General features: G+C 41.6%; 1 protein-coding gene across 1 annotated transcript; it reads right to left on the reverse strand.

The window, feature by feature from the left end:
- Nucleotides 1–783: 783 nt before the first annotated feature.
- Nucleotides 784–2504, reverse strand: LOC147605912 (uncharacterized). Its single transcript, XM_086792766.1, has 2 exons — nucleotides 1930–2504; nucleotides 784–1831 (listed from the first exon to the last, which is right to left on the reverse strand). Exons 1-2 carry the CDS (start codon nucleotides 2063–2065, stop codon nucleotides 891–893), a joined length of 1077 nt encoding a protein of 358 aa, XP_086648892.1. The 5' UTR covers nucleotides 2066–2504; the 3' UTR covers nucleotides 784–890.
- Between the last annotated feature and the right edge of the window lie 16373 nt (nucleotides 2505–18877).

The following is an 18877-nucleotide window of genomic DNA, read 5'->3' on the forward strand; positions in this document are numbered from 1 at the left end:
AACAAAACATGCATGTACTACTACATGCATATAACTGAGAATTACCCCTCATTGGTGCATGGTGCATAGTATATAGACATAGATATACGAATCACTTCAATTCAATTTGTGCTCTACAGATGCTGTCTCCCACTTTGTCTCTCCTACACAACAATGTCCCTTCTATTTAACGACATGATGTGTCAATGCATACAAGGTTTAAGGGGTGAAAGAAAGGTAAGGTGGACCCAAACGCTGTGTCCTTGACACTGCTTTTACATTGCTTTTTTTGGGTGATTTAAGGTACTTAGACTAAAAATCCACATAAGGTAATGTGCTTTTAGGATCTCTCATACCTTCAAGGCTCTAGAAACACTCTAATAACTCTTTAAGCAAGGTAAGGTGGACTACTTCCAAGGTGCTTTTTAAAATGTAAAAAAGCTGTATAAGTGGTTTGGACACTCTACCTTGCTTTCACCTTACTTTTCCTTGGCAATTGGTAGTAAGTGGTCCACCTTACCCTGCTCTTTCACCTTACTTTTCCTTGGCAATTGGTAGCTAAAGGTTATGGCTACGATTAAGGATCCCCTCAATTGGATTATATGATCAAATTTGGGTCTCCCCACCCCTCCTTTTCACATACACACTCTCTCTCTCCACTTCAGGGTGGACCATAATCGGACCGGGTCGCAACCTTATCCACCTACCTATTTCCCCAACCCTACCCCTATGGAGTGAAATTAAAATTGTGTATATTCCTCCTCGAGCAATTTCAAGCTATATTTTTCAAACAAAACCGCCAAGTTGTATACCAATAGTGTACAGTTTGTCATGCAAAGGCTACTGTTTGTACATATATATAACTCCTCCTCAACTTCGGTTGTAGGAAGGTTGGAACTTCTTGCAAAAGACTACGCCGTCATTGGCATTTGTACATTAGGGGAAGCATCACACATCATATATTGATATGGGCTACGAAGCTCGGGCAGCTCTTCGAAGTTCCACAAAGGCGCAAAGTAATCATCTGACAGGATTGCTTGTGCACAGCAATCATGGCTAAAGCTTCCTGTAGTCGATTGTGTCAGTGCATCATCATCCGATTCAACGATAAATGAAGTGGCGCTGATTATAATATGCTGCTCCAGAAAACTGTCTAGGATAGCATTGTCCGTGATGTGCTCAAACAAGGCCTCTGATGGATTAAAATGAGGGCAATCAATGAAAGGTACATGCAAAAAATAATTGCTCTCGGCTATATCAAGGTCCTCTCCATGATTTCTCGCAGCACATAAGGTGATTGGAGAACATACAATCCCTTCCTCCTCGACCTCCTCTTCTTTCCTTCCAATTTGTTCAGCTTCTTCTTCTCTATTCCTGTCTATTTGTCGCAATACAGATTCATGATATTCTTCACCCATTGCATCTTCCTCCTTGATTGGCATGTGGTTTTGAAGACTCACTGAATTCTTTACTTGAAGTAAACCCAATTTCCTGCAGCTTTCCTCTTGATCAGGAACCAGCGTGTGGCCATTTTGTGTGGTGTTGTTGCTGTTTTCTACTGCTTGTTTTTGATCCAGGCTTGCCTTAAAGCAGTACTCAGTTGGTGTTGATGTCCTACCAGCAGGTGGTGTAGTGAAGTTGAGCTTGGCTTTGCTTCCTTTGATGCGCGTGGCGGCGGCGTCGTAGGCGCGGGCGGCCTCCTCGGGCGTGTGGAAGGTGCCGAGCCAGACGCGTCCTCCTTTGGCCGGGTCTCTGATCTCCGCCGCGTACTTCCCCCACGGGCGCCGCCTTATACCCCTGTACCCATGCTTCCTCTTCCTCTTCCTGTTAGAAGATTTGCCGCTACTTGTGCCTGCACATCGCAGGTCACCATACATCATAAGCCCTAGGCAGCCATTTTAATTGGCGTTTGCAAATACATGAGATAGTTCAATGATGTCAAAGTCTTACCAGCATGCAGGAGGAGGAGGTAGCTGTGAAGGGCCAAGTCAGAATAATCATCACAATCAGAGTTCACAAGTTCAGCCAGTAGATGATCATCAATACTACTTAAAGGATAATTACCATATTCCATGCTAATCAACATGTAATTGCTAGTACAAAGTATGGTTAGAGGGGTAGCAGTGGAGTAGCTAATTAAGGTATCTAAAGTATTGTTAGAGGGGTATTAGTAGAGTAGCTAATTAAGGTAGCTAAAGCAGTGTACTGGTGGGGGTATTAGTGAGGCTGCTAATTAACCCATGCAGCTAAAAATTAGGAGGTGTGGGCAAACAGTGCAGTAGGTCTCCTCTTGTTTGTACAGACACAAAGCAACCATATATAGGTCCACAAGGCATAATAATCATCACAATCAGAGTTCACAAGGTCAGCCAATAGATGATCATCAATTAACGCTTAAAGGATAATTACCATATTCCATACTAATCAAGGTGTAATTGCTAGTACAAAGTATGGGTAGAGGGGTAGTAGTGGAGCAGCTAATTAAGGTGGTAGTGGAGTAGCTAATTAAGGTATTAGGGAGGCTGCTAATTAACGCATGCAGCTAAAAATTAGGAGTTGAGGGCAAACAGAGTAGGTCTCCTCGTGTACAGACAACAAGCAACCATATATAGGCCGGCCTGCACCGCCATGGCGGCCTTGCGTACCGCATCAAACATGGCAACATCTACGCACCTCCTCTTAGAAACTTGCAAACCATAGACTAATAATATCAATCCCAATATCAAATCACTAACTCAACCTTTACACCTACGAGGCGCCCGGCGTGTTCACTACTTTGGTCAGCTGGTACCCTAAAAGCTGGCGTGTTGCCAACTTCAAGGAATATATTGTTGATGCTCTGCATGCAAATTTGATTTTTTGTAGAGCTAGGAAACACACACAATATATTCGCTCTCGAGAAGCGCAATGGGGGCGCATCTAACCTGCCTGCTATTGCTCAAACAAACATCGGCCTTTGATGCAAACCACGTTCGCCCACATGCTGATTTTTACCTTCATTATGCTTGTATACTAATGAACCTTCAAAAAGCAACTACATGCCACGTAGCTCCTACTCATTCCATGATTCTTCTTATGGAATTGTTTATTTGCACAAGCATCTACATCCACACCAACTCCTTGTCTATCTACATTCACACCAACTCCTTGTCTCTTGCTCATGTCTCAAGTTTCATAGACACGAGCAACAAACAAGGAGTTGAATTTTGGGAATAGTTACATGGGTCGAATGCCCCATCCAAGCTAAAGAACTCACTCCAAAGAGTCGTGAAAGATGGTGATTGAGCCAAAGATTCATCATTTTTGGACCAAGAAAAGCCCGATTGAACAAGAGATAAGGAGTTGGTGCCTTTTGGGGTATTGCTCTCTGCGGCAGCAACCATGCCTCCCAAGAAGGACATACTAGGTTTAGGTTTGAAGCAATCACATTCTTGCACATGTTGATTTTTCCTTACTATGTTGTATAAATGAACCTTAAAGCAACTATTTGCTCCATGGCTCTCTCTCATGCACATGTTGATTTTACCTTTATATGCTGTATAAGTAGGACGTTAAAAAATCTTCTTTCATCGGGTGTGTGGGTAAATAAATAAAATGGGCTAACCCTTCTATCACCCAAGTTTGGTAGATTGGTTAGCTGATGGAGTTGTTATTCAACACATCTTATGTTCGAATCTCACTCCCGTTGGATAGATCAATATATTTCGTCTCTTGGGATTGTTCTTGTGACATTAAAAAAGCTTCTCTCTCTCTCTCTCTCTCTCTCTCTCTCAGGCAATTGTTTATTTACACAAGCATCTACATTCACCAACTCCTTGTCTCTTGCTCATGTCTCAAGTTTTAGGTTTTAGGAAGAGACAAGGGGTTAGATTTGGGAATAGAAACATGGATTAAACACTCCATCCAAGCTAAAGAACTTAGCCTAGAGAGTCCATAAGATGGTGAATGAGCCGGTAGATTCAGCACATTTGGACTAAAAAATGCCCAATTAAGTAAGAGACAAGGAGTTAGCACTAGCACCCATGCCTCCCAACAAGGACATACTACTTTTGAATCAACCTACCTCCAAAAAAGGAGGTATTGGCATCTACTTTCAATATGGCACTAAGAAGGAATAAAAGTTTCATGTTTTATGTCATTGCATACTTTGTGCATGATGCTTTGCATGAAGGTTGTAATGTATACTCTAACGTATGGCCTTTCTTGTAAAAGTGTTTTTGGTTTTCCATAGCACGGCTTGAGGTTTAGTAAGTTTTTGTGCATGGCTTTATACTTAAAGAGAACTTTAAACTATACTTCCATTTCTACATAAAGAGGGGGAACCACATAGGTCTTTAAGAGCTCCTACTTTTAGAGGATTGTTATTATTATTCCTCTCTCTCTCTCTCTCCTTCTCTTCACTTGTTTCACATTATGTTTGGTGTTTGGAATTCCCAACTCCTAATTTATTGTTTATGAACCAAGGTAGTCTTCTAGTGATTTTTCACTTGCTATATCTACTTGCTTCCACAACTTATGCACACCATATATCTTATTTTATTGCAAATGTTAAATCTAATTGCTTCCATAACATACGCATGTCATATATCTTCTTTTATTACAAATGTTCAAATGCATATAAAAGGATGTATTAAGCTTTGGGGTTTGAACATTGACCACATAATACTTGCTATGCACATTGCATGTTACGTTTGTTAAAGTCCAAAGAGATAACCTCGAGAATGATGCACATTTCTTGTTACATTTGTAAAACTCCCAAGTGATAACCTTGGGATGATGCCTCCATACGTGGAACAATGTAGTGCATATAAACAATTATCTAGATACACTCTTCCCAACAATGGGCATGCCTAGGCATTTTATGTTGCATGTGGATGTTCTCTACAACAAGGAGAGGAAGGAAAGATAATATACATGGATTGTAATAATGATATATACATGTTTGGCATGTTCTCTACACAATGTATCAATATCAAATGGCTACTTCCATTGACTCATCATATTTTGATGATAGGATGCCCTTATAATATTGTGTAAGTGCTAACTTTAGTCGCGTGCTCCCACTCTTGCTACATTCTTAGTTATATGTGTCCTTGTTTATATTTTAATGATTTGTGCTTCTTGGAAAGTATCTAGCATGCCCAAAAAACTTTCCTTTACACGGATGCTCATCCTCTTCCTATTTGTTTGCTTTTTGACTTTCATCCATATGTTTACATACTTTTCCCTTATTGACATTAAGCTCAACTATAAAATGACATTGCATGGAATTCTAAGCAACTTGTGTATCATTGTAACATCTAGGGGTTTGGAATACATTTTTTTAAGATCATAAAATCAAGGATAAAGATATTGCCGCTAGTAATATTAATTACTAAACACTCTCATCCTTATAAAATAATTTCTATGCATGAGGACCTTCTTAGACAAACACAATCAATAATGTTTAAAAATAAATAAATAAAACTATCTCATTCATATAGGCATATTTCTAACTTAAACATTTTGAATATCAAAATCAAAGCCATACATATTTTATTGTACGATAAAATATGCATAGCTTTCATCTTTGGTCTTCGATATTCAAAATGTTTGGCATGAGGACCTTCTTAGACAAACTCAAGTAATAATGTTTACAAATAAATGTTTATTGTGTTTATCTAAGAAGGTCCTCATGCCAAATGTTTTTAAACTAAAATGTTTTTAATATCAAAGACCATAGACCAAAGATATGAATATTTTATTATAGAGTAAAATCCACATCAAAACAATAGGTGTTTCTTCACACCATTCCACATCTATGGCATGTAACTAAGCTTTATCTTCGACCTTATTGGACTTCTTGACTACATGTGTACTTACACCCTTGTACATAGGCCATGAGTTAATTGAGTATAGGTGTTATCTACTTCTTGATTCTTCAGACTCATCAATCATAAATGGGAAGAAGCCCTTGCTCCCCATGGAAAAATCACGTTGCATTACCTTTCTCTTTTCCCTTTACACTCTTTGGTTCTTGGGACGTTATTGCAAAAGTGATGACACTAATGCTACAATCCCAATTCATCATAACGGTTACCAAGCACACTGGCTATCCTAGATGGTGGGGTGGGAGTCAGCATCATCACAAAACGATGTTGGGAATATTGGGGAAAACTCGATCTGAAAAGAGTAGATCTTATCGTTAAAATGATAGATGGAACATCTTCAAGACCCATTGGGCTTTTAGAGAATGTGCGACTCAAACTCTTTACATTCCGCTACCATCATACATTTGTGGTAATGGACTTTTTGCACCAACCAGACTCATATGACATAATATTGGGGAGATTCATGAGGGAATCCAAATTGGTTAACGATTGGGCATTAGACCATGTGTATGTTTGAAGGGACTTACAAATTCTAAAGATAGATCTGCGAACATGGAAAGCACCCCCATGGAAGGGAAATTGTTTGGTAATGATTCAATCACAACTGAGTGAACCACATCCGTACAAATATGCCAGCCCATGGTGGAAATTTCCAAAGAGGAAGAGGAAGTGGAAATGTATGCATCACTTCCTCCTTCGAATTTTAGTGAAAATTGGATGCATGTGCTAGCCACCATAGATGTGATGCAACCGTAAGAAACCCAATATGTGGATTCTGGGACTGTTCCCACTACTTCTGTTTACAGTGTCAATTGGCAACCCCATTGAAGAGGAATTGGAGGACATTTCAAGCGCATAGAAGGGATTGGATCATAAGGCCGTCGTAGCAGTGCCCAATGCCTTAGAAGATGGAGAAAGCAAAAATGATATATCGCTCGATGAAATGCCCTCTGCTCTACGAAAAAAACCCATGGATGCCCAGTGGCTGAGATACCTCGAAGCTACTAAGGTACATGATGAGTTTTCTAAGAATTGGGGTGAGGAATTGAGCAAGATATCCCTTTGTTGAAGGGAAACATAGGGAGGAAGTTACCCTTCGAGAACCAGAAATGCCTAAGCTTATCAAAGCTAGGCACTGAAAAACGAAACAAAACTTTGTCAGAAGCCGAGCGAGAGGCTAAGAAGGTGATGGCTAAAACAAAAAGTGAGGATGAGGATAAACCAGACCTACTTTCAATACCAAACCATTTCAAAGCATACACAATTGACAAATGAAAAGTGGTCCGATTGACATAAAAAAGGGTTAAGGAAGATGGGTTATCCACATCATATGATGGCCCAATTGAAGTCAATGAAATTGATATTGCATAACCAGGGGAGAAAATCGAACCTGTTTATATCGCTTAGGACTTGACTCCGGCTCTGAAGAAAAGGAGATTGTTGCTCTCCTTAAGGAGTTTAAGGATTGTTTCACCTGGAACTACAAAGAGATTGTTGCTCTCCTTAAGGAGTTTAAGGATTGTTTCACCTGGAACTACAAAGAGATGAAGGGTGTACCACATGAAGTGGTGCAACACATGATCCTAATCATGGACGGATCAAGACCAACCAGGCAAAAAACATACCAGATGAATCCTAAATATGCAGTACTTGTAAAAGAGAAAATTGATAAACTCATTGTTGCGGACTTCATCTCTACAAGATAGAACATACAGATTGGTTGTCACCAATCGTAATAGTACCAAAGAAGAATGGAAAACTTGTTGAAATTTGAGCAAAATGATGAGCTATGGTGGATCATACACTAGAATCAACATGATTAACAAAGTGATTAAGAAATGATTAAGACATAATTAGTGAATAATTAGCAGATAGATTAATGTAGGCATGGATACTCAAAAACCAGCAAATTCTCATTAGGGCTATGCCTCAATTTATAGAGTTTACATCAAGCATCAAATCCCATTGATTTCTCCATGATTCACTCCAAGAATATCTCCACCTTTTGCCTGATTCTCTCCACCTCTTCTCTTTTCCCTGAATATCTCCCAGAATATCTCCACACTCCTAAATTCCCTCATGCTACCCATTATTCTCTCCCAGTAGATTCTTCTAACCTTTTCATAGGTTCTTTCACAATTACATCTCCTCTTTTACAGCCTCTATCCAAGAGCTTGTTCCCACACACACCCTATTCACTTGTATATTTCAACACCTCCCCTCAAGTGAATACTCCTAGTACACCTAGACCCTATACCAAGTTTGCCACCCTTTACTTGGTAGTCCGCGACCAGTGTCTACTCCTCCCCTCAAGTTATCTCAGCACACCTGGACCCTATATCAAGTTTCTCTCTTACTTGATAGCCTGCGACCAGTGCCTCAGATCCCTAAACTCATAGTCCTTGACACTCTCTCTCTCTATGTGTCCAAGGCTTACTATAGTTGCCCGCGACCTTGACTAAAGTGCTCACACATACATCTCTCTACCACGTGGCCTACATCATCGGTGGCTTAGAGGTGGTTTTACTTTATTGGGGCAGGTTACATTGGGTTGTGGGTTCTCTCTCTCTCTCTCTCTCTCAGAGATTTTCACATGGCTCCTCACTCTTTGGAGCCTCACATCTTCTCTTTTCTTCAGTCTTCTTGTCGTGGCAGCATCTCTCCACGCGTCCGTCTCTTCTTTCAGTCTTCTTGGGGCAGCTTCTCTTCTTGTGGCAGCTTCTCTTCTCGTGTCCATGTCTTCCTTCAGATCTTCTTCTCGGTGTGGATTCTCTTCTTGGGAAGAGATATTCTTTTGCTTCCATGGCTGGGGCCATGAGCTCGTCCGTCAGGTCATTTTGCTCCATGTGAGCAACATGTTTCAATGTTTTGCTGACAGTTCCTTTGGGCTTTTTATGTTTATTTTGTATCATTATGCAATGCAAACCCAAATTTATGCGGGAGGTCTTACCTCTTGCCTTAATCTGGACAAGGGCAGTGTCTGTTCCCATTTTTACACTGATAAAATGTGCCCAATACATAATGCGTATAGCATTCATTCTCATGCACATTCCAAATGCAACTCTGGCTGTGAATAATCTTGAATTTGAGTGAGATTTACAGGCATTAACCAAGGGTTAAATGCAAAATGATGATTTTCACAATTTTATCAGCACAATTTGCCCAGAAATTACACTAAATTAAGGGTAACCAATTTGTACGGGATGGTTGGAGTATCAAACCAACTCCGATTTGAAATCTGAAGTTATAGGGATCTGTATCAGATACCTAATGGTTAATTTGAACCCTCAATTGCACCAAAATATAGTGATTAGCACTGATTAATCACTGATTAGCAAATTAATGCTCTGTTTTGTGTGCAAAAAACAGAGTATGCGGGGAGTCCAGATTTGGTGCCTTCCACTTCAAATGAACTCAAATGCTTTCAAAGGCATCAATAGCAATGAGTCTAGTAGAGGATTAAGCCAAGAAACATAAGATTTGACCAAATAATGAAAGCTTAATCTCTGTTTTACCAAAGTCACCTGCAGATTTGATGAAGAGCTTGGATCTCTCTGTAGACTTGATGAAATTGATTTTTGTCTTCACCAGCTTGTAGAGCATGCTTGATTACCCATTGGGCTAAGAGGAATTAGAAGGATTTGAACTGATGAGCTCAAGATCTGTAGTTTCCTTCAGAAAAACGACGCCTGTTAATTAGCAAAAATTCGCTGCTTCTGCCGGCGGTTTGCTGCGTGGAGTAGATGGGCTTGAAGCTAGGGATGTTAGCTAGCTTGTGTATAAAGCTTGTGACCTAATTTGATGTGTGCTAAGTGCTAGAGACCCTCCACTGGCTGGGGGTGAATGGGAAGAGTGAAAGCTTACTAAAAAATTGATTTTTTGCTAATTATTTTACTAATCCCAATTAATTCACTAATGGGCTCATAAATCTGGTTGATTCTAGGCATGGCTCTGATACCATGTTGAAATTTGAGCATAATGATGAGCTATGGTGGATCATACACTAGAATCAACATGATTAACAAAGTGATTAAGAAATGATTAAGACGTAATTAGTGAATAATTAGCAGATAGATTAATGTAGGCATGGATACTCAAAAACCAGCAAATTCTCATTAGGGCTATGCCTCAATTTATAGAGTTTACATCAAGCATCAAATCCCATTGATTTCTCCATGATTCACTCCAAGAATATCTCCACCTTTTGCCTGATTCTCTCCACCTCTTCTCTTTTCCCTGAATATCTCCCAGAATATCTCCACACTCCTAAATTCCCTCATGCTACCCATTATTCTCTCCCAGTAGATTCTTCTAACCTTTTCACAGGTTCTTTCACAATTACATCTCCTCTTTTACAGCCTCTATCCAAGAGCTTGTTCCCACACACACCCTATTCACTTGTATATTTCAACAAAACTTAGGGTATGTGTATAAGAATATGGCACAACGAAAAGAGATATGAAGACAAAGCACAATAGAAAATACAATAGATACACAATGGAGAGAATTTAAAATTTTGATTATACCAAAGAGGTACAAGTGATGGTGTTGTCCACCCATGCGCTCTCAAGTAGAGCTTAGATGGCAATCTAGACAGACTCTGGATGGAGTATGTACGAAGTGTAGAAGGGGGTGGATACTCACAAACATTGGATACCTTAGCTCATGGAAACCATATCCATATATAGTATTGTAGGCGGTGTGGTAGACGCATATACAACGAGGGCGGTTACACTACATAGACACGGTCACCGTCGCGTATCAAGAACACAACCCACCAACCACCGACCACCGCCCACTAATGATGGACCTAGTATGTGAGGGAATATTCTAGGGAATACTATTGCCTAACGCTTGTACCCTTGACCATCTCCTAGCCATCATCAACAATGGTCATAATAATGACCCCAGCATGGGCGTCTAAGCCGGGGTTTCCACTAAAGACATATGCACCATGGCTACTCCTCATAATGGAAAAGGTCAATGTAGCTACTAAGAAGGACCATTACCCATTGCCTTATACAGAATATGTTTTGGAGAGAGTAGCTAGTGAAGAAGCTTACGGCTTCTTAGATGGATTTTCAAGCTACTTAGGTGTCTATCGCACCTAAAGACCAGCATAAGACAACCTTCAATACAATGTGGGGGATGTTTGCTTACAAAGTCATGGCTTTCGGTCGTCTCACCAATGCCCCAGCAACATTCTAACAATTACTTGCAAAAGTGGTTGGAGGTATTCATTAATGATCTGTGTGCACACTCTTGATGGACAGATCATCTGGCTTGCTTGAGAAAAGTGTTTGAGCGATGTCGATTGTATCGTACATCTGTAAACCCTTTAAAGTGCCAATTCTGGGTCAAACACTGTGTGATATTGGGACACATTATCTCTAAGAATGGTATATCCACTGATAAAAGAAAAGTCAAGTTAATCTTTGAAATTTTCCCACCCACTTATTACAAAGGTGTGAAGAGATTTATGGGCCACATTGGTTACTATTGCCGCTTCATAATATTTTATGCTGAAATTGCCAGGCCATTATATAAGCTACTCATTGTCTTTGAATGGACTCAAGAATGTTAGGAAGCATATGATAGATTGAAGCAAGCACTAGCGAGTGTGCCAATTGTAAGACCACCTAACTGGGACCTTATATTTCATGTGCACATCGATGCCTTGAACTTTGCTATTGGATGCGTATTGACACAGCCTGGTGAGTTCAAAATGGACTACCCAGTCTACTTCACTAGTTGCCAATTGAATGATGGAGAGGTGAATTATACCACCACAGAATGAGGGGTTGGCCATGGTTTATGCTGTCAAGAAGTATCGACATTATCTATTGGCCAACAAATTTGTGTTCTTTGTGGACCATCAGGCTTTATTATACTTGGTGAACAAGCCTTTCTCACCACGGGAAGAATCACACACTAGTTATTATTACTATTGGAATTTGATTTCATGGTCACGGTAAGAAAGGGAACACAACATGTGTTGGCCAATCATATGTCAAGAATTCCAAATGGGAAACTAGCATTTGGTGTTGATGATGACCTCCCAGATGCTTATTTGTTCAAACTAGACATGGTGCTCGAGTAGAGCAAAGAAATATCATATTATCTAGCTTATGGTTTTTTGTAAGAATGACCCTTGAACAAAGATAAAATGTGTTGGCTTGTTAAGCTGGCTACACCTTATCAATTAATTGTTGGAGAACTATACAAGCTAGGTAAGGATAATGCCTTAAGGAGATGTGTGCGGGAAGACAAATTTGTCACAATATTAGATGAAGCACACTCAGGGATAGTTGGAGGACATTTCGCTGGGAAAATTACACCTCGCAAGGTGCTTCAAGCAGGACTATGTGGCCTACGTTCTTCGGGGATGCCATAGAGTTTGTTAAAAGGTGCGAAGAGTGTCAGCGATTTGCTATTTTGCAACAAAGAGACAGGATGCCACTTACTCTTTTTATTGTAAGACAACGTTTTGAGAAATGGAAAATTGATTTTGTTGGACCTATTAGTCTAGCGGCGCATCCATCACAAGCCCGATATGCAATTGTGGCCATAGACTATTTCACGAAATGGGCAGAGGCCAGAGCTTCTAAGCAAGCTGATGCATGAACAATAGCTAAGTTCTTATATGAAAAAATCATTTCAAGATTTGGTTGCCCATTAGAATTAGTTAGTGATCGCGGTTCACACTTCATTAATGAGGTGATTGATCACTTACTTGCTGGATTCCTTGTAGTCCACCAGAAGTCATCCCCTTATTATCCACAGGCTAATGGTGAAGCAGAGAGTACAAACAAGATTTTGTGTACTATCTTGACAAAAACATTAGAGGCAAGTTGAACGGATTGGGAACATAAGCTAACGACAACTTTATGGGCATATCAAACATCGTATAAGATATCGTTGAGATACACTCTCTTCCATCTAGCTTATGGTGTTGAAATGGTAATGCCTATGGAGTACTTAGTTCCAAGCTCGAGAATTGCGGTGCAAGAACGATTGACTAAGAATGCATTAGCTGAAAGGCTAATTGACTTAGAGAAACTTGATGAAACCTGACTAATTTCATCACATGGTCTTATGGAGTTGAAATGGCTTACCGTGAGATGAGTGGCTGGGGTTTGGATTACACCAAATTGTTTATTTGGACTTTGGTGTTCTACTGTCGTATGGACGGTGGTGCGCTCTTCTTCAGCCATTTCCAAGGTTGGTTCTTCACTTATAATATAGGCGGTCCTAGAACTGGTCCTCCTCAGCCTCTGCCACGCCCACCGCCTCTTGCACCTTGGTGGATAGGGGTTCCACGGTCTTCATTTCCTCTGCCACCTTGGGGAAATGATGTTGCCATCTTGGGACAATTGGCCCTAAAGTGTCCCAGCTCATTGCACTCAAAACAGAGAGGGCCTTCTCTGGAAGAAGCAGCATACGAGCAGGGGACAAAAGAGTTGCTTTGTCGCCCTTTGTTGTAGTAGGGGAAATTTTGTTGTTGGGGTTTCTTGTAGGGTTGATCTTTAGGATTTACCTTAGGGTAAGATCTCTTTTGAGGCTTAGGTTTGTCAGTCCTCATTTCTTTCACAAGGGGCTTTACTCGTATGAGAGCATCCTGTAATGTGCTTGGCCTCATTGCTTCAAGGCGAGAATCTAACGGTTCATTTAACCCTTGGCAGAAACGAGCCTGGGAAGTAGTCATAGCTGGGGCATACTTTCGAAGAGTGATAAATTTGGAATAGTAGTTCTTAAGAGTTAAGTTGCATTGCCTAAGACTAAAAACTCATTCATCTTTATGGATTCATGGGATGGGGAAAGATTGTTACCATATTATAGTAGTGATGTGTGTGAACACACTTAGGACCGCCGGGGCACTTTTTCCCTCACTAGGAGGTTTTTTCCCCCGTGCATTGTATATACGCCCATTATCTTCTAGGGCTTGTTATCTTTCATTTTTGGCACATATAATACACTACTGTGTTGTGCTCAAGCTTCCTCATCTTCTTGAAGTTGTGTGTGCATTCCTGCAACCCTAATTCCAACAATTGGTATCAGAGCAGGCTTCCTCCTCCCGGGCAGCATCACCGGCACCTGCCGCTTCATCTCCTCCGATTGCGACGAGGTTTCACGAGCGTCTGCAGGTTAGTATATGCCGTGGGAGAGCCCGTAGGGCGTGGTCGTTTCAGAATTTTGATCTGAGGTCATTTCGCCCTCCGTTTTTGCATTCCAAGTACTGCGCAGGCAAAATCGTCCTACTGTGCAGATTTTCTGTCAGGATTAAAATCTGCAGGACAGGTGCCCATTCGTCTGTTTTGGGCTGTGCTACATAGCACAGGTCGATTTTATACAGGTTTTCCTCTTACAGACAGCATTTACATCTTGTAGTACAGTCATTGGCCATGGCTGACAACAATGATGTATTCCGCATGTTGGCTGCTGAGGATAAGTTGGATGGCACCAACTATCCATTGTGGGCATATATGATGCGACATGTATTGGTAGCAAAGGGGTTATGGAACATTGTGCAGGGTATTGATGCACGTCCTATTGTGGCTGGGAATGCTGCAAACACATCAGAAACAGGTACTGTTGATGATGGTGCAGGCACAAGTGCTGTAGCAGCTGTTCGAGAACCACCACTTTCAGCAGAGCAGATTCGTTGGGATGGTAGAGATGCGCAGGCTCATGCCTTGATTGCGCTGTCTGTCAAACGTACCATTATCCCACATATTCGCTCCTGCAGGACTTCTAAGGATGCTTGGGATGTACTTGCCACATTGTATCAGGCAAGAAATGAGGCTCGTGTTGCTTACCTCCGAAAACAGTTGGAGAGTGAGCATATGAACGAAGGTGATTCTATGGATAGCTTTTTGACAAAGATCAAGGATTTCAAAGAGCAGCTCATTTCTGCAGATGAAATCCTGTCAGACAGTTCACTTGTGCAGACTGTTTTGAATGGTCTACCAGATTCTTATCAGGGTTTTGCTTCCACTCTTCGCTTGATGATGAAAGGCAATCCCAATGCCTTATCATTTGAGGAGTTAGTTTCTGTTTTGCTGCAAGAAGACCAGTCAAGGCAAAACAGGAATATTATGCGTGTCGCAGATCAAGCTTTCGTTGCTAGTCAGAGAAGCGGGAAAGGTAAAGCTGGCTTTTCTTCTAGTAAGCAGAAATCTGCAAATGCTGCGCAACCAAAGAAGGAAGACAAAGATGAGAAGAAGGGTGACAAACAGAAGACATTTTGCAAGTACTGTAAGGGAAATGATCATGTCATCAAAGCGTGTCCTAAGCTGGCTGCGAAAGAGGCTAAGAAGAAAGAGGCTGGTATGGCTGTTGCAGATGCCTCTCCTTCTAACAATGAATCTGCTAATGTTGTGCTAGATACAGAATGGGCATTCAATGCGCAGTGCAGTTATGACCCATCTTTGCATGACACATGTATGTCTGCAGTAGATTCAGATGTATGGTACTTTGACAGTGGTGCCACTAAGCATATCACCTCGCAGCGCAGTTTATTCACTTTCCTTGAGTCTGCTCCCACAGGGAATACTGTCACTTGTGCCAATAACTCCTCTTATCCCGTTAAAGGAGTTGGACAGATTGTGCTGAATGTTGCAAATGGCAACACCTTTACACTTTTTGATGCATTGTATGTGCCAGGGATCAAAAAGAATCTGCTGTCAGTCTCCGCATTTGCCAAAACAGGTTTGGTTGTAAAATTTGTGGATGACAGATGTACTGTTCATGATCTCTCTTGTGGTGACATCATTGTAGCATCTGGTTCACTATGTCGAGGGCTGTATAAGCTCAATATGGATGGCAAATGTGTAGAGGATTCAGCATGTGCTATTATGGATACGCAGGCTATTTCAAATGCAAAACTGTGGCATGCACGTTTTGGTCATCTGAATTTTGCAAGTTTGCTGCGCCTGCAGAAATCTGAAATGGTGTCTTCTTTGCCTAAGCTTGAGGCACCTGTCAAGCATGTTTGTGAGGGCTGCATATTGGGTAAAATGCAGCGTGCTTCCTTTCCCAAAGATGGATCAGTGAGAGCTGAACGCAGATTGCAGCTTGTTCACAGTGATGTTTGTGGTCCCATGCAAACTCCATCATTTGGAAACTACCTTTACTTCGTGACTTTCATTGATGATTTTACCAGGCATGCATGGGTATATCCTTTGAAGGCAAAGTCCGAAGTGTTTTTGTGCTTCAAACAGTTTTTGGTTATGGCTGAAAATGTGTCAGAAAGTAAGATGGGCACCCTTCGTTCAGATCGAGGGGGGGAGTATATGTCTTCAGAATTTAATGCATTTCTGGCTGAGCGTGGGATAAAACACCAATGTACAGTGCCGTATACACCACAGCAAAATGGTGTGGCTGAGAGAAAAAACAGGTCTCTCATGGAAATGGCAAGATGTATGGTTAAGAGTCAAAGTCTACCACATGGTTTTTGGCTTGAGGCTGTCATGTGTGCCACTTATGTACTAAACAGGTGTCCCACCAAAGCATTACAGATTGTCACTCCATATGAGGCTTGGCATAGCCGCAAACCATCTGTTGGCCATTTACGTGTTTTTGGTTGCCTGGCATATGCATTAGTGCCTGTGCAACATCGCAGAAAATTGGATGACAAAGCTGTCAAATGTATTTTTGTTGGATATAGTGCTGAGAGCAAAGGCTATCGTTTGTATCATCCACAGACAAAGCGCATTTTGGTTAGCCGTGATGTTGTATTTGTGGAAGATGTAGTTCAGCCCTTGGTTTCATGTACTAAGGAGACAGATATCAGCTCACGTGATGTCTATGATACATTGTTGCCTCTTTTCAGTGGTGCACAGTCAAGTGCAATACCTCATGAGGCAGTTTTTCAGCCTATGCAGGTTTTAAATGATGGCACAGATCAGCCTATATCTGATGCAGATGTGCATGATGCACTTGAGGATGAGAGACAAGAGATTGAGGGCTCTAGGAACATGCCTAGATGGCTGGTGCAGACTTTGCGTGACAGCAAGTTGGATGCCCCTTTGTCTAGTCGCACTCGTTCTGGCTCTCATGGTGCCTCTTATGCGTCAGATTGTTATGCATTGGCTGTTTCTAGTATGTGCGATGAAAGTGAGCCTGTTTCATTTGATGAGGCACAAAGTTCAGAAAATTGGATGGCTGCTATGCAAGCAGAATACGATGCTATTATGAAGAATAGTACATGGTCTTTATGTGACTTGCCCCCTGGCAAGAAGGCCATTGGCACTAAGTGGGTATACAAATTGAAGCGTAAGCCTGATGGCACAGTGGATCGCCATAAGGCTAGGCTTGTTGCAAAAGGTTATGCTCAAGAGAAGGGCATTGATTTTGATGAGACTTTTGCTCCCACATGTCGTATGACCACTGTTCGTAGCATCTGTGCATTAGCAGCTCATAATGGTTGGAATGTACATCAGCTGGACATAAAGACTGCGTTCTTAAATGGAGATTTGCATGAGGAGGTGTATGTATCGCAGCCTCGTGGTTTTGTTCAAAGAGGGCAGGAAAACAAAGTGTGCAGGTTAAAAAAGGCTTTATATGGTTTAAAGCAAGCTCCACGAGCTTGGTATGAAAAAATACATGCATATTTGACTGCACATGGGTTTCAGAATAGTCCAACAGAAAGCACTTTGTATGTTAAACGTGTGGATGGTGTACATCTAATCATTGCTCTCTATGTCGATGACATGCTGCTCACAGGACCAAATGAGAGTCATATTGCTGATTTTAAGGCTTATTTGAATGCCTCTTTTGAGATGTCAGATTTGGGGCATTTGCATCATTATTTGGGGATACAATTTAAGCAGTGTGATGGAGGTATTGCTTTGTGTCAGACAAAGTATATTGAAACATTGTTGCGGAGATTTGGCCTTGAAGACTGCAAGCCTATTGCTACTCCAATGGAGACAGGTTTGAAGTTGAGTCTTCATGATGCTGGAGATCACTTTGATGTCACACTCTATCAGACAGCTGTTGGTTGCCTCATTTATGTATGCATTACGAGGCCAGACATTCAGTTTGCAGTCTCACAGGTGAGCAGATTTATGCATAGCCCAGGCATTAAGCATTGGCAAGCAGTGAAGCGTATGTTTCGCTATTTGAGTGGTACTCGGCATCTTGGGTTGTTTTATCCCAAGGGGGGATCATTGCCGCCAGATTTACATGTTTTTTCAGATTCTGACTGGGCTGGTTGTTATGACACACGCGTGTCCACGAGTGGTTTTTGCTTCATGCTTGGAAGCTCATGCATATCATGGTTGAGCAAGAAGCAGCCTACTGTGGCCACTTCTAGTTGTGAAGCTGAGTACAGGGCAGCTTTCACAGCTACGGTTGAGTGTGTGTGGCTCAGACGCCTTATGGCTGATTTGGGTGTTGGGCAGCCATCTGCCACCACCATCTTCACTGACAGTCAGAGCGCATTGGCAGTTGCGCGGAACCCAGTGTTCCATGCTCGTACGAAGCACATTGAGGTGCACTACCATTATGTCAGGGAGAGACTCTCTGCAGGAGAGATCAGTTTGGCTTATGTGCCAACACAGGATAACCTTGCAGACCTTTTCACAAAGGCTCTGCCTCGTGAGAAGTTCGAAGCTTTTCGCAAAGCTTTGGGCTTACTCCCTTTTGTGGATTCGTCCACATAGCTAGACACTTCCCTATACATGAGTGCTAGCTCTTGTTCACCGCATCACTCCAGGGGGGATTTGTTACCATATTATAGTAGTGCTGTGTGTGAACACACTTAGGACCGCCGGGGCACTTTTTCCCTCACTAGGAGGTTTTTTCCCCCGTGCATTGTATATACGCCCATTATCTTCTAGGGCTTGTTATCTTTCATTTTTGGCACATATAATACACTACTGTGTTGTGCTCAAGCTTCCTCATCTTCTTGAAGTTGTGTGTGCATTCCTGCAACCCTAATTCCAACAAAGATATCTTTCCTTCACGGCCTACTTGATGTCTTCCCACGTCGGTGACTCCCTTGTCATGGCACCACTGTTTCTCCT

Source organism: Cibotium barometz, chromosome 58 (assembly GCF_041138505.1).
Source record: "Cibotium barometz isolate CiBa-2024 chromosome 58, ASM4113850v1, whole genome shotgun sequence".
Taxonomy (NCBI): domain Eukaryota; kingdom Viridiplantae; phylum Streptophyta; class Polypodiopsida; order Cyatheales; family Cibotiaceae; genus Cibotium; species Cibotium barometz.

Coding starts and splice junctions, on each gene's coding strand:
- LOC147605912 (XM_086792766.1), bottom strand. CDS start 2,065: ATGTTGATTAGCATGGAATATGGTAATTATCCTTTAAGTAGTATTGAT. Junction 1,832..1,929: donor CCTCCTCCTCCTGCATGCTG/GTAAGACTTTGA, acceptor TGCGATGTGCAG/GCACAAGTAGCGGCAAATCT.